General features: G+C 32.9%; 4 protein-coding genes across 8 annotated transcripts; all 4 read left to right on the forward strand.

Moving 5' to 3' along the window:
- Positions 1-351: 351 nt before the first annotated feature.
- On the forward strand, positions 352-5,229 carry RYBP (ring and YY1 binding protein). The gene is made up of 8 exons (XM_080176392.1): positions 352-484; positions 748-885; positions 1,639-1,786; positions 2,061-2,140; positions 2,443-2,555; positions 2,837-2,899; positions 3,541-3,649; positions 4,489-5,229. The coding sequence occupies exons 1-8, from the start codon at positions 419-421 to the stop codon at positions 4,504-4,506; spliced, it is 735 nt and encodes a 244-aa protein (XP_080032518.1). The 5' UTR covers positions 352-418; the 3' UTR covers positions 4,507-5,229.
- On the forward strand, positions 4,858-7,729 carry LOC145331626 (uncharacterized). 5 transcript variants are annotated; one of them, XM_080176396.1, is made up of 2 exons: positions 4,858-5,392; positions 5,634-7,729. In XM_080176396.1, exon 1 carries the CDS (start codon positions 4,858-4,860, stop codon positions 5,374-5,376), a length of 519 nt encoding a protein of 172 aa, XP_080032522.1. In that variant the 3' UTR covers positions 5,377-5,392; positions 5,634-7,729. The 5 variants fall into 5 exon arrangements, with proteins under 5 accessions (XP_080032522.1, XP_080032521.1, XP_080032520.1 ...); XM_080176395.1 differs by having other exon boundaries at positions 5,643-7,729; XM_080176394.1 differs by having other exon boundaries at positions 5,657-7,729.
- Positions 7,676-14,723, forward strand: mRpL3 (mitochondrial ribosomal protein L3). The gene is made up of 12 exons (XM_080176391.1): positions 7,676-7,799; positions 8,524-8,570; positions 9,294-9,442; positions 9,695-9,829; positions 10,583-10,696; positions 11,134-11,199; positions 11,738-11,828; positions 12,197-12,290; positions 12,672-12,827; positions 13,242-13,344; positions 13,781-13,858; positions 14,393-14,723. The coding sequence occupies exons 1-12, from the start codon at positions 7,732-7,734 to the stop codon at positions 14,465-14,467; spliced, it is 1,176 nt and encodes a 391-aa protein (XP_080032517.1). The 5' UTR covers positions 7,676-7,731; the 3' UTR covers positions 14,468-14,723.
- Positions 14,651-16,524, forward strand: LOC145331628 (uncharacterized). The gene is made up of 5 exons (XM_080176399.1): positions 14,651-14,784; positions 15,196-15,245; positions 15,489-15,580; positions 15,961-16,032; positions 16,340-16,524. The coding sequence occupies exons 1-5, from the start codon at positions 14,687-14,689 to the stop codon at positions 16,379-16,381; spliced, it is 354 nt and encodes a 117-aa protein (XP_080032525.1). The 5' UTR covers positions 14,651-14,686; the 3' UTR covers positions 16,382-16,524.
- Positions 16,525-16,573: the final 49 nt, after the last annotated feature.

Consider the following 16,573-nt stretch of genomic DNA (forward strand, 5'->3'; position numbering starts at 1 on the left):
TAAAAAGTTGATATTTTAATGCATTAAACACTTCTTATATAGAATTTTAGAACAGGAAAAACAAGATTTTGAGAAAAACTATACCAATCTAAGAATTTCTATTTTGTTGCAGGATTTCATGGCTCAAGATTTTGCCAAGCCAAAATCAATTTAAGAGCTACTGGTTTTATGTACTTAGCTCTGAGAGGAAATAATCTCAAACTGGTGAAAAATACTGAAATAGTGATCAATGCAGAAAATGAAAATCATTTAATTGTGATATTAAAACAATCAAAACTATAAATACTTTTTATTTTGTTATTTAATATTTGACAAAGAAGTAATGATCTCATAATGATTAAAGCTTTAATTTAACAGTTATTTATTTTTTCAGATAAAATTATGCTTTTCTTATAGTTGACCAAATAACAGCTTTTCAATGGTGAACCGGTTTAGCATGGATCATAAAAAATCCCCGAAAGGGAAGAAACGGGCGTCTAAACAGGTATTATAAAGAAATAATCTTAGACTCTTTAATAATAATATAAAAGAATACCTACTTTTTATTTTATTACATTACATAATTACAAAATATTATATTTTCTTCGTATATGCTAGAAATAATCTAACCTTCATATACATAAATTAAACTTTACCTCTTAATTCATTGTGTCTTTCATTAGAGATGTTCTTTTTTACCATATGAGATCTTTCTGCGTGTTGTTTATATAGACACAAAACAATCTTGTTATCTATCTATCCTTTAAGTTTGAGGACACTCTATGGGAATGTTCCGCCTGCACTTACAGAAACAACCCCGAGGCATTCAAATGTTCAATGTGTGGTATCAGAAAAGGAACCTCCACAAGAAAGCCAAAATTAAACCCAGATATGTTGGAAGTCCAGGTAAATGATTTTAAAAATCGCAGCTCCTCTATTACCTGGATAGTTAGTTAGGTTTTTCTTGGTAGAGTTGGGACGTGTTTTCAATATTAAAATCCAAAAAATCACCAATGTCCAGAGCAAATATAAGGTCAACTTTATTTGAAAATAATGAGTTTGTCTTAAACTAGGTATTCAAATTTGTGTGGCGAAAAAGCAAAAACAATAAAGGGGGGGGGGGGGGGCGAAAGTGACACTTTTTGAAACCAAAACTAAAAGTCAAAGGAACTCAACTAAAAAAAGAGTTACAGGTCTGAGATTTTGCATGGCAGTTGCTTTCTAGGGGTACAATATGGAACTGTGAAGAAACGGCGGCGCAACCGCCGAAAACCGCCGAGAAAAGGCAAAAAAAATTTCGGCGGGAAACGGCGGTTTTCGGCGGTTGCGCCGCCGTTTCTTCACAGTTCCATAATGTACCCCTATAAAGCAACTGCCATGCAAAATCTCAGACCTGTAACTCTTTTTTTAGTTGAGTTCCTTTGTTGACTTTTAGTTTTGGTTTCAAAAAGTGTCACTTTCGCCCCCCCCCCCTTTAGCGGGATTTTCCGGTTTTCGGCGGTAGCCGTGGTTTTGCCACCGTTTCTTCAGTTTTACATTGTACTATATTCGAGTTATATACTCCTATTTTAAAGTCTTAAAACTCACACCTTTACGGAACTCTTCGAATGCTACCTCCCCATTTTTGAAATAATAATAAACTTAAAGTTATTAATTTAGGTTCAGAAACATGCATTTGCGCCACCACCTATGCCACATTCCCGTCTGCTACGTGATGATTCCGTCTCCAGGAGTGGGGATGGAGCTGGTAGTAGCAAGGGAGACAGAGGTGGAGAGAGACCCAGCAGTAGTGCCAGTAACGATGCAGGTTGGTAAATAATATTCCAGTATGGCCAATTAATATCTTCTGAATTAAAACCGGTTCTAAGCCATACCAAAAAAAATCATGTATTGAAACGTATTAAAGCCAGGTTTCTATGAGTTTTAAAATAAAAAGCATAATATTTGATCGTATAATTTTTCATTTTGATATCCGTGGAGAGATGTCCATAATACGATGCGATAGATAATGTAAATGATCTATTGATTAGTTATAATGTATCTAAAAAAGTATTTATCTTACTTTGTAACTGTCTATTTAGGTGATGACGATTATGATGAACCGGGTCCATCGACAGCTACCCCAAAGAATAAAAAATTGAAGCTACCTCCTGTACCTAAGGTTTGCCTTTCGTTACCATGGTATATGATTTAAAATGATAATATTTCTGACTTAAGGTAGAGTAGCAATAACAAAATTAAAGAAGCTAAGAATTGTATTAAAAAGATTTTAAATAAGGTTTGATGAAATAGATTTCTATAATGAAAAGTATTCTGTGCATCAAGTTTTTTTACGGTTAGGAAGGGGGGGGGGGCAATTTTAATAAGAAAAATCGAAATAAGAATAGCTAACCTTTTTAATATTAGATCAAAACTATCACACCGAGTTAATTTATAAGTATTATCTACTGAATGCTTTTTTAGGGCAAAAATAAGCCAGGAACTTCTAGCAGCAGCAATAATGGAGTTACTGGAACCCCCCATATTGGATCTGTACCTGTTATTGGCCGTGGCGGCAGAATTAGGAATCTCGATAGGTAAGGGCTTAAAAAGGTTCTTCATGTAGGTAGTTTTTATTTTAAGTAATGAGCTCTTATTTATACCCCCCCCCCCCCACACACACAAACACACGGTGACTAGTAATAGGAGAAAAGCTACTGTGAAAATACGACGAAACCCGCTAATTCGTTTTCTTTCCATTATCTTTTTATTTTTAGTGTAAAAAAATTGGCATAGTATTCTAATCCCACTTTTTGACAAATATCTCTTTAGGCTGGAATGTTTCCAAAATAATTTGCTCAACTATTTTTTTTTATAGAAAATCTGCAACAGTTCATGATATATCAGTGGACGATGTGACAATAACAATCACAGAATACAGGCAAATTAATACAATAAGATTTAGTACCTACCTAGTCCTTCCTATGTTACAAAATTAATTCGTAGATCATTTTCAATTTATGACGCAAAGAAGATTAGGTAATCTCTTTTATGTAACATAAGTATGTGTCAGGGGTGTATATTCTACATGGGATCCCCTGCTCAGGGGGGGGGGGGGAAATAAAAAATAAGTTGTTGGAGGGAAAAAAAATGTAAAAATTAAGAAAACTGAAAACATTTTTTCCATTTACCCCCCCCCCCCCCCCCCTCCTTGGTGAAAAAAACTTTTAAAAATGTGTGGTAGGAGGGATAAAATAAATAAAATATAGAGTTCTTTAAATATTTTTCCATTTTCCCCCTACTTGGTGAGAAAAAACTAGGGGGGGAAGAAAAATAAAAAAAATTGTAGCAGGGGAAAAAAATAAATGTTGTGCAGAATATACACCCCTGGTATGTGTTTAAGAAAATTTTATTTAAACAAAGACTTTATGACCTATTTTTACAAGCAAGCACCATTTTTTATTAGAAAAGAACAACAAACTGTTATAATGTAATGCCATCAAAAAATATGGTCATAGGTACAGAGTACATTGAACTGTTTTTAAAATCTCCAAATTATTTATTATATTTGTTTGTCCTCAGACTTAAACCGCCACGCAAGGAAAGAAAAGGGGCATCGGCTCTGGCAGACGGAGAGGGAACTAGTGGCGCAGCTGGCGGTAATCATAGCGATGCAGAGAGTGATAGTCAGGTAAAATTTAAATAACCTGTCAAAATGTTATGTTTTTTTTTATTTCTAGTTGATTCGCCTTTAGCCTTAAGGCGAGGTGCGAGTACGCTAAGAAAATTGTCTAAAACCACTCGAGACATTTGGAAATCTTCCCTGTAAATTACAACCAATTCCGACCAGCATATTCTGAAAACTAAAAGTTAAGCTTATATGAGGATAATGTATCAAGTATCAGAGTGTCTTCAGAATATATCATTATGTCGATAAAATATCATCAAATTGTATGATAATTAGTGATGGCAATCCGTCGAATTTTTGGGCCGGATTCGGATTCCGGATTCTTAAAGAATCCGTCAAAAAAGTGGCGGATTCCTGCGGATTCCGGATTCTTATTTTTGGCGGATTCCGGATTCTAGCAATATTTTAAAAGGATTTTAAAATTAAAAAAAAATTAAGTGCTACATATGTCCTAAAAATCAATGTTCTTGGTGTTCTCTATAATTCACTTCCGAGAATCGAACCAGATTTTAAAAGATTTTATATATAATGATGAAAATCTTTGCCTTCAAAGAGGAGGAGTTGAAAGAAAAAACTCAAGACGCTAATTTTATCCTACTAATTAAGAATCCGGAATCCGCTATTAAAAAACAGATTCCGGATTCGGATTCCAAAATTGGCCAAAAATTGGGCGGATTCCGGATCCGGATTCCGGATACGGATTGCCATCCCTAATTATAATATAGAATAACATCTGAATAATAGATTTCATACAATATAATGTTACACTGCCAAAATGTATGTCATGAATCATTATTTCCTTATACATTTTTATTTTACTCATTAAATGTTTTGTTGTTTAGGATACAAGGACAACATAGCAATCAGGACAGGGAAGCGGTGCAAAAAATAATCCAGGGCCTTCCACTAACTCCAACAAAATTGATACAACCCCCAAAACAATCAACCCCAAAAAGAGCCCTGAAAAATCACCACCAAAAAGCGGTAATAAAAATGTTACGAAATTAAAAATTGTAAATGAAACAGAAATAAGTCCTACCAATGAAAATTTAGTAGAAGAAATAAAAACACCAAAAAAATGTGGGAATGCAAAGAAAAAGAAAATAGACATTAAACATGAATCAGAACTAGATACAAGCACAGAAACTCAAGAGGAAGAATTAATAAAAACTTCCAAAAAGGCTGGAAGCTCTAAGAAAAAGAAAGTAGACATGAAAAATGATTCAGATCTTGATGCTAGCGAAGAAAATTTGGATGATGAAATGACGAATAGTCCCCAAAAATGTGTAAGTGCTAAGAAAAAGAAAATAGCAGCAAAGGGGTCAGAATTAGATACCAGCACAGAAAATTTAGAGGAGGATTTAATTAAGACCCCAAAAAAATGTGGAACATCCAAGAAAAAGAATTTAAACATAAAAAATGAAACAGAAATTGATGAATCTGAATCTTTAGAGGAAGAAGAAATGAAAACCCCTAAAAAATCCGGGAAAGCAAAGAAAAAGAAAACAAAAAAATCCACCAAAACTTCGCCCACTGCCAAAGCTGCTAACGAAATTGAGGAAAGTGACGAGGAGCTAGAAAAAGATGGCGGCGATGATGAAAATAGCGGTGGGGAGCAGGAGGATAGCGGTGGAAGCAGTGGAAAAAGCATCCGGCAGCTACAGGTGAAGTTAGTGAGCGCTAGTAAGAAGGTTGTCAAGGGGAAAAAGAAGGTAAAGCTGTATCGATAGTAAAGGTAATTCTGAAGTAAGGCAGCCTTTGTAAAAATGATCAATGGTTAGAACTTAATTTTTTGTACATTATCATTATATACATATTGTACAAAAAATAGTTTCTTTTGAGCATTTAATGAAATCAGCATTTAAAAAGTAAAATATTTCTAAACACCATAAATAAACGGAGAGTTAGGTAAAAGATAAATAATTCTACTCTTATATAATATCCTTAAAATGGATTATTTATTTATTTTATATCGATCAATCCCTAGTTTTTAAAGGCTACTTACTTCAGAATACTTTATTTCCATTATGATTCAAATATTAATTTCTCACAAATAGTTATTATTAGTCAACTAAACAAATGTTATCACATAAAAATATGAAGTTAACTATCTCAAGTATATTAGTATATCTATTTTTATGTGATTTCTTTTAATATATTTGTAATAAATATGATTTTAGAAAATACAATAGAATGCTTTGTAAATAGCCATTAAACTTCAAATCTTGGATAAATTGGAGAGGGGTGTAAAATAAAAATATTTATTTTATTCAAGAATTACCGTTTTTTAACCGCTTCCCTGTGTAAAAACGTAGCTTCTCAGAATCGAAGCAACTTTATAGTTAGAGTATGTTTTACTGAATACCAGCACGTTAGGTCATACATAATTATATAGTAATAGTTATACACTACACAGTGCAAACCATTACTGTATTAAATTTTACTGTCGTGTCTCTATTAAAACAAAATCATTTGCTTTTTGCTGCGATACTTATAGTCATAATTGCCCATATTTAACCATTTAAAATATTGCCCTAATAGAAAATCCATTTTGAATATTAGTTTGTTATTGTGATAATTTTTTTTTTTCATCTTTCTTTCCTTTCGTATTATTAAGCATTATTTGTGTTATTTAAGCATATTTCAAATCAATTTAAAAGTATTATCCATTAGGTAATTATTCAGTGTATTTTATCATTTGACTTTGAAAAGATTAATAAATAATCTTAAAAGGGAGGTGCGATTTTTGTAGAAATATTATAATCAAAACATGAGGTACTTGAAAGCGCAAAATAGCTAAATAAATTCTTCACCGATCGAAAAATGACTTTTTGTTTAAAAATCTGTTTATTTAATTTGAACCACGTAATTTCTGTATTTTGGAACCTATATGTCCTATAATCAAAATTATAGGGTACTCTGGTGTTTAGGGTTTATAAAATCATTACAAAAATCATCCCTCATTTTCAAAGAATGCCAAAATTGTATGATGTAAAATTATAAAGGGGGGGGGGTTGGTTTAATACAACCATCTCGTAATCAATGTATAAATGGCACTTAGAATTCAAATTTCGATATAAAATTTTGCATGAGTAATCCTTGGTAGGTCTATTTTCCCCAAATCGAACAAAAAGTTGGAAAAGTAACGGCTAACGGCTGGCAGCTCAGCCGCTCAGTATTTTTTTGGCTTTTTTCTATGGAAATAAATCACGAAACCTCTCTCCACATAATGCTCTTTTTTGATCCAAAAAGTTTTTAAACGATTCTAGCCGGTAGTTGCTGGTACTAGAAATCTAAAAAAATATTTTTTGTTTTATTTCACATGATTTAAAGCAAAAATATGTTTTAAAATGTTGATTTCTACGTAATTTTTGACAGATTTGCCCTAAAAATAGCCAAAAAACGGCTAAACGGCTGGGCCGTTAGCTGTTACTTTTTCAACTTTTTGTTCGATTTAGGGAAAATAGACCTAAATTTGAATTCTAAGTGCCATTTATACATTGATTACGAGATGGTTGCATTAAACCCCCCCCCCCTTTTAGGAAATTGTAGTTTTGAAATTATTACAAATTCTGTGTGTTTAAATTTGATGATCTCGTATTTTCTACTTTTGTTAGCCATGTTTTAACTAAAGTAATATGCTATAAGCAGCTAAAAAATGAAGTGAAAATGAGAATAGATGAGATTGTATTTGAGATGATCAAATCAGCTCCAAAGGGATAGTTCCATGATATGAATTTTATTAAAATTCAATTTTAAAAGTTTTGCATTATTATTGTCTGATTATTGATAATAATAATAATATTTATTTCGGATACATATTAAAACTAGAAATGGGTTTATTGAAAACGCTAGCTTTTTGTTGACAAAACATCAATAAAAAAGAGTTAATTTGAATTCTATTAATGTATTAAACTCAATAAATGCCTCATGTGGATTCGTGGAACTATCTCTTTTGTTCATATTTTTATGTTACCAAACTATTCACCATATGATATACTATTATAAATATTATTATAATATTACCATTTGTACATAAATTAAACCTTATACTTATAAACTATAAATAAAAATTTCAGAAAACAATGTTAGCGAGTTTAGGGTCTAGTTTGTGTAAATCTCTACTTTCAAGGACAGCCGCTAATAACAGCTTGTAAGTTACTTCCTTTTTTTGTTAGCTCCTTTCGTTAATTTAGAATTGTTAGAATTGTCTTATCGATTTAAAACTTTGCATGATGATTCTTAAAAATATTCAGGCCTAGCTGTTGTAACAATCATTCTACAAAAAAAAATCACGAAATCTTTGAAAGTTAGTTGGGGTATATCTTGTTTTTTTCATATAACCGAAGAGGGGTGGGTAAAAAGGGGAGGAAAAGGGGAAGGGTGTTGAGGGTAAATTTCTTTTAGAATTATTTGTCAGAATATCATTCCCTTTTTTTCTGAAAAAAAATTACGTACGATTTAGAAAGTGTAGCATTTCTGTAATTGTTACCAGAATGTCTATACGTCCTTTAAAACAAGCGATATTTTACTTTTTGACAACAAAGTTTTTTATTTCAAAATTATCCTCTTCGTCTGATTTTTTAATACTGATTCCTATTACAACAATATACAATGTTATTAGCGAAGTATCTCTATTATCAAGTCCTTAAAACGTTAGTATGTCCTTAAACAATTACATGTATTTAATCAGTTTTACAACAATTTACTTACAATTTTGTATAGACTTATGCATTAATATTCAGTTTATTCATTTCTGACACCCTTCAAGTGTTGACGTTCATTTGTTCTTCCATTTCAGAGTTTCGCTTTTATGGACTTTGTCATCCTTGTTTTTTGCCTAAAATTATAACTTTTCATCATTCTATCTTTTTCAGGATACAAATTGAAATCCTTTCAGCAACTTTCCACACTTCCACAGTAGGTAACTATAAATAATTCTATCTAATATATAAATATTTTTGGCTGGGGATTATTTTAATGAAGAAATCTATAAAAATGTGTTTAAACTTTTCGATTCTAAGGCACCCCTTATTCCTCCGCCCCCTCACACCTTTGAAAACTCATTATACCCCCCCCCCCCCTCAAAAAAAAAAAAAATCTTGGACATCCTTGGGTTTTAACATTTTAACATCAGGGTGTATATTCTGCACAAGATTTTTTTTTTTCCCTGCTACAAAATTTTTTATTTCCCCCCCCCCCCCCCCCCCCTAGTTTTTTCTCACCAAGTAGGGGGGAAAATGGAAAAATATTTAAAGAACTCTATATTTTATTTGTTTTATCCCTCCTACCACACATTTTTTTAGTTTTTTTTTACCAAGGAGGGGGGGGGGGGGGGGGGAAATGGAAAAAATGTTTTCAGTTTTCTTAATTTTTACATTTTTTTCCCCTCCAACCACTTATTTTTTATTACCCCCCCCCCCCCCCCCCCTGAGCAGGGGATCCCATGTAGAATATACACCCCTGCATCGGATCCCTCTAAGTCCCCCTCCCCTCGTTCTTCCGCACGCGAGGAAAAATTTGGGTACTTTCCCACAAAGTGCCTGTCGAGCACTAACTCCCTCCCTAATTTTACAAGTAAATTAAGAATAAGAGGGGGTGGGTTGTTTTTTTCTATATTGCGCTATATATCATTCTTGGTATTTAGATCAGAGCAGAATAAAACGGTCAGCCCGACACAAAGCATTCTGGCATGCTAAGAAATTAAACAAAGCTGATGATTCTCCCCTCACAGACGAAAACAAACAATTTTTACAATCTTATATTGATAAGAAATATAGCGGACCTTTGAAAGAGGTAATAATTTCAGTCATTTCATTTTCTGTTTAAAAGATAGATAAAATATTTCACAAAAACCTACAACAATCAATAAACTCTATTAAAAATGAATGCATTTCTTTGATATTCATGGATTACATAGACTTGCACAAAAGCCATAATGATATATTTAGAAAATTTGTTAATCAATAAAGCAACTATAAAGATAGATATTGAATTCTAACTTTCATCTACACAAATTGAACAACCCCTTATTTACCTAATTTTAAGGAATTCGCCCCATGGTCACGTGGAAAGTGGGAGCCTGGATCAAGGAGGCCTGGCGTTCTGGCTGTCAAGATTGGAGTACAACCTCTGTGGCTCAAGAATGGAAAACAAATTGTCACAACAATGCTACATATTCAGGTTTCGTAGATTTTTTTAAAAATAACGCAGCTACTTAATAAGTGATTTGCTTGTACGTCACATACAAACAACAGATTAGGTTCTTGACATCAGATTATACCTCTTTTACTGCCGAATAGAAAATATATGGAGACATCAAAAGATTTTCGTGCTTAGCAATATAGTTAAAGGCCTTATTTGGGATCTACTGCAGTTCACGGTAAAATATTGGTGGTAACGAATATTGCCAAAAATCTATGAATGTTAAAGGCTGCTAGCTGTCAAACGGCTGAACGTAAAGATCATGCCCGCACACTGTTTTAAGCGGCATAAGAAGGCCTACAAATAATCTGGAATAGCCATAAATCAATAATGCATAATTTAATTATCTCGCAGTGCAGAGAAATGCGCGAAAAAGGCCTATTTTACGCGTTTCTTCTTCAGTAAAGCTTTCCCTGTGCACCATTGGATCTTGGCTATTCCAGATTATTTGTAGGCCTTCTTATACCGCTTAAAATAGTGTGCGGGTATGATTTGTACATTCAGCCGTTTGGCAGCTAGCAGCCTTTAAAATTCATAGATTTTTGGCAATATTCGTTAAGATTCTTAAGCAAAATGGAAAGTGAAGAGGAGGATAAAAAGAAAGATATTCGGGTTATTATATGAATCTTAGAAACTACATATATTCTAGCTTTAGGATAATGATACCTACATCAATAGATAAACAGAAAACAGTTAAATAGATTAAAAAAAGGATTATTATAATCTTCTTAGGATAACCATGTAGTAAAATACACGCCGCGAGACAAATATGATGACAGTTATGTGGGAGAATTAAGCCTAAAACCAAAGTATGCTACGAGAAAGCCAGTTTTAATGCCGGGAAAGGTAAATTATATCAATAAGTTTTACCTGCAGTTCCATGAATGATTTATGTAATGCTTATTTTTTTATGATTTACAGAACAAAAAGATAATTTAAACATAGATAGGTAGGCATTGAAATAAATATAAGAATTTATATTATGTCTATAATTATGATTTTAAACTTGTTTCATTTTTGAAAATGCACCTGAGATAAGGAATGGTTGGAAGGGTATTTTTTCTAGGGACTTTTTCTCTAGTAAGGGTGCAGGTACCCTTCCCCAAAATAGTTAGAAACCTTCCCTAGGCCTATGAAAAGCTACATTATTAAAGAACAACCATGTCATTCCGGTTAGCAATATCCTTGGTTACAAACACACAGACTGGCATTTAGACAACCTGTTACTTGTATAAAGAGGATAATTAAGTCATTGTGTTTTTTAATTTGAGATTTGTTTTTAGAAAGCAAATGTGACTGGTTTTGTAACAGTTGGGGCTGTCAGTTCTGATCCACAAAAATATACAAAGGTAAAAATAAAGGGAATAGTAGCTTTTGAAAAATTGCGTAACGTTGTGAGTTAGCTTCCAGTCAAATGCGCTTATTAGCCTTATTAGGTCAAACTGTTTTTAAATTTTCGTTTAATTATACTATAGTTTGGTGAACAAACATTAAGAACAATTAGACGTAATAAGCGCATTTGACTGGAAGCTACTATTCCCTTTATACCTAAGTTTTTTGGATGCTTTCAATTAAAGTGCCTGTTCAGTATTGAACCCTCCCTCCCCCTCTCTTATTTTGTAAAATAAAATTATAATAAAGGAGGGGGCTGGGGTAAGTTTTTTTTTGCAGCGATAAAGGGCCTATTCACAGTGTTCCCCTACCTTACCTAAAGTTGTTTACAAACTAATTAAAAACTATATTCCTCACTTTATTTTCAATATTTTTCCAAATAAGAGTGAGGAGAGGAGAGGGGGGTTCTGTGCTCAACTGGAAACTTTAAGGGAAAACATCGATTTCATATTGATGCTAAATAATATATGAAAATATGAGATGTATTTGTCTTAGGATTACTGTGGACTATTTAGCCAGAGTGGCTTAGCTCCGAAGCGTTTCCTGGCCAGATTTCCAGTAACAGAAAATGCCATAATCCAGCCAGGTGAGGATATAAAGTTACCTAGTTACTTTTAATTTTTTTACAATTCAAGATTAGATTTTTTATTGCAACTTTAATATGTTACCTAGCATATTTTTTAGTAAAGATTTTATTAGTGTGATTAGAAATAAAAAGATTCTTCTTTAGAGAGACTCCATATTTATTTTGTAACCCATTATGTTTATTATGATAAAACTATGGGTACCTTCCTATATTCCTAGGTTGTGTATTATGTATTTAAAACTTTTAATAGATTGACCTTTTATATCTTTTATTACAAACCCTTTTTATTACACATTAAAAGAATACTGAGCAATGGCATCTAATACTTCTTAGAATAGTCCACTTAATGAAAATATCTTTCACTATAGGAACCCCTCTGTCGGCTGCCCACTTTAGGCCAGGCCAATTTGTGGATGTTTATGGAAGAACCATGGAAAGAGGATTTCAAGGAGTCATGAAAAGGTATGACTTCTTTTTCATAATCCGATTATTTTTCACTTGATAACAATCGGTCTTGGGCAGTAATGAAAAAAAAACATGAGTAGTTTGATATTGAAGAAGTAAATAAGTATATCTCAAATCTCAAAACGGTGGCTCAAAAAAGTAATGTTGAAATATAAATCTGATACAATCATTCCTTTACAGCGTAGTGGTGTAGGCCCTCTATTATTTTTCATACATTAAAACTCTATACTTGACACAACAATAGTTATACCTTCTGGCATATTACTCTGTAGGGTTATGGCCTGGTAGTGTGTAACCAACTTCGAACAGGTTTTATTAAAAAATTGAAATAATGAAGAATATGAGTAAAATTACAAAAACATCTTATTTCTATTATAGATGGGGTTTCCACGGCATGCCTGCAACGCACGGCGTCACGAAATCCCACCGTCGCCCTGGCTGTATCGGTTCTGGCAGGGACAAGGGACGAGTGTGGCCCGGTCAGAAGCTGCCAGGACACGTTGGTGGAATTTATAGATGGTACAGAGGTATCAGGTATGACTTATGACTATACTATGAATACAGGGATAGCATAATTGACGAAAGGTTTATCACTCCCTTATTATGAATAGAATTTCGCCCTTGATTGATGAAATGTTTGAAGAAAATAACTTTTTTATCATCCTGATTCGACCTTTCCAACAAAAGGTTTTGAGCGAACCAATGGCCGAACGTTTTAAGAAAGATTCATTTAGTCTTGTATGCTTTTTCTAGTTTGATTATTTTTGGTTGGTTCATTTTATGCTTTCTCTATTAATGATTCGCTGTTTTTCTTAGCTGTATTAAAATGTATCTATCTTTTCTATTAACCTGTGAATTTATTCATATCATCCATCAATTTATCTATCTTAACTGTCTATCCCCCTTTCTATCTACTTACCTATTTCTGTAACAGTATGTATTATTTAGAATTTGGAGAATAAATTACGAAGAGAATGTATTATATGTGAGTGGCCCCAGTATCCAGGGTGCTACAGGATCAGTACTGCAAGTCTGTGACACTAAATTATATGTAAGTGGCTTCTTTAATATCAACAAAGTAAAATAAATACAACAGGTTTCAGTTAATATAAAATTAACTTCAAATGAAAGAAAGAAAACTAAATAATGGCAAATGTAATGAAAATTAAATTTGGGAGGTTTTACTTGAACTGCTATTAAAAGTTTTTTCTCTCAATTTCGTCATATTTTTATAGTAGTTTTTCTCCTATTTCTAGCCACTGGAGGGGGGAGGGGGCTCTAATCTTGCGGTGCATATTTCCGAACCCTGTAGGGCAATCATTAACATTTACCTAACCTAAAATAATCAAAAGATACAGTGGAAATACGACGAAATCCGCTACTTCGTTTTCTTTTCATGATTCTAAAAAACTTGCAATACATGTGCGCACAGAGAGTATAACTTCTAAAAGAAGATTTTTCAATATAAAGATTGTTTTTTTTTTCAGGCCAAAAGGTTTGAGAATAACAAGAAGCTTGGCATGACAGATGGACCTAAATTTTTCCCAACAGCTTATCCCGATCAGGCAATACTATCAATCAATCAATAACATGTAGCGTCCGTCAAAAATCAACCAAGATGCTTGTCAAAAAGCGAAGCAAAAATAAGCTGATCAGAAATTAATTCAAAGTTGATGAAGACATGTTGGCGTGGTGAAGCGCTTGAGAAGGACTAGATCCTTATATTAAAGTAACAGGATGTCGTTCTGTGTGTTTATCTGTATGTTTGTACCGAAGGATCTCTCTAACCGCTGAACCGATATAGTTGTCCTTTACAGAGAAACTTCTCATAGGTCCTGGGAAGGTTTGTAACTTTTTTGGGGGAGGGTACCACCACCATCCCAAGAGAAATCGCCCCTAAAAAAGTTATTGGCCAAAGGTTTCTGAAACTTCAGAGAAACATACACACTGAGAGGTGAAAAAATTGAATAAAAAAGTCAGATATTACAGCAAGTGTATTTCAAAATCTAAAAGGTAGGTAACAGATAGAAACTTTACACATGGACCACATTTTTTTGTGTTAATGAAATGATAAAATGATTGATTGATTTTCAAATTAGACTGAGAGCTTACCAGAAGAAGAATACTGGAATACTGTTCATGACTTTAAATCTCCCTCCATTAGTTTATCTTAAAAGCTTAACACAACATTTTTTACTGTTTATATTATGTGTTTTAATTGATGGGTACCTCATAAGCGATCTCGTTCAAATTTTAAAAGATGATTTTTAACAAAGAGTCGGTCAACTTATTGTCTAATTGTTATTATTTTTTATTTATTAAGTTAAAATAATAAGTAATCATTTAGGGGGCAAAGATAAAAATAACAAGGCTTAAACTTACAAAATAAAAATATGCAGAATGTTTACAAGAAATCTGCTGTATTTCAGACAATAATGTTGCCTGCACTTAGAGTTTGTGCTGTCAGGGCTAACAACCCCGCTATCGTCAGGTATTACACAAGACAAATTATACAAATAATAGCGCATTTACAGCTAACAGAAACAATAAACTGTTCCATGTGAAACGGATGATTTACGTCTTCTTGTAAAATACAGTTTGTATATGCTTTATTTGAATATCCCTTGATTTGTTTCTTTTTATATCTATCTTGATATATTTTTTCTCTGTTAATGTCTTTTAAAAAGAAAAGGCTTATAGTTTGTACATTTTCCAACATACCAAAAAAAATAATGTTTTCTTGTAAATTTTTTTTATTGTTTTGATAAATAATTGTCTGCTGTTCTATTGAGTTTGAATGTCAGTTTTTAAATGGGAAGTGTTTTTTTCTTTTCATTTTTAAAAGTTTTCATAAAAACTTATCTCGTTTTATAAGATCTTCTAAAGTATTGTTCTATTTAAGGTTAATGAGTGATGCCCCTCAGAGGTTTGGACATGCCAATGGTGACTCAGGTAAGTGCTTTTACTATCACTCATTTTATGGGCGGGGGAAGGGGGGGGGGGATTCATCACCAGTATTTCCATTTATAAATTTGACTAATAGCATTTGATATGAGGAAAAAAATCCATTGTTTTACTTTTTAGGCTACAAATTTTGTATGTTTTGATTTTTAAAAATGAATAGGTAATATTGCAAAAAAATCCGCAATTTCCTGGTTTTCGCGGATTTTATTTTTAATTACTCTTGTGTCGCAGGATGGAGATGGGAGAAGAACGGTGTTGGTATGGGTGGAAAGGAGGCGGGACCCGCCACTGAAATCAAGGAGGGACTTGGCAAGGACTATCCAGTAAGTAGATTTTGTAGACCCGCTACTGTGGCGTAACACGTAGCGCATTCGCTATTTGTCCTTAAGGTGATATGTTTGAATGTCGTCCCAACACCGCGTCATACCTAAAAACGATAAAATTAATTCCTACCGCTGCTGATGCGCGACATAAATAGTTAGAGTGGGGTGATGCAGGGAATTGACCCAAAAAACAGGCGCAACTCATTACCATGCATGCAGACACAGCTAGAATTATCAGACAAAGGTTGTGCCATTAAAGGGTTAGTTGTCTGAAGGTCGGCTAGATAATTAAGACTATTAAATCATTATTGTCTTCTCTCTTTTAGATTGCCAATATTTTACAAATTAAATAAGTTAATCAGATTGTTTTGTTTTTTTAGAACCAGCAATTTTTCAAGTACGACAAATATTCCTACTTTGATGTTGAGAAAGATGTGGTTGAATCTGGCACTAGGAAATTAAACCAATACATTCTAGATCAGAAGTTTACACTAGGATATCAATGTTTTTGTTCGTAGACTTTTGTTGCATTTGTTTTTAGAGTTTTAAAAATATGAAGGGCTAAGGGTGTACTGCACAAGATTAACTTTTCCTAGCTGCAAGTCCTTCATTATTGAAAAGTTTGGTTGCCACGAAAAGCAATCAACGTTAATAATTGATAATCCGCAACTTTTTTCCTGTTTAAATATAAAAATTATATTTTGAAGGCATATATTTAAAAGAAATTTACATATCTATTAAAATTGGTTTAATTTGTCCAGAAACGAACAGCCTGTTAGCAACATGACTGAATTCTGGTAGATATCCTCAATCACGATTTAGTAGATACCTTCATTACAGTCAATAAAAAAACAATATTAGTTATTTAAACCTCATAGTTATAAAATCATAATATATATATATGTAAAAACTAAGTCTAGTTAAAATTTAATGATACTTTCAGATAACAATGTGATAACATCATTGGAGATTTAAGTGCTTGTTCATTTCTAC

This window comes from Acartia tonsa, chromosome 11, assembly GCF_053477335.1.
Source record: "Acartia tonsa isolate MP-2025a chromosome 11, ASM5347733v1, whole genome shotgun sequence".
Classification (NCBI taxonomy): Eukaryota; Metazoa; Arthropoda; class Copepoda; order Calanoida; family Acartiidae; genus Acartia; species Acartia tonsa.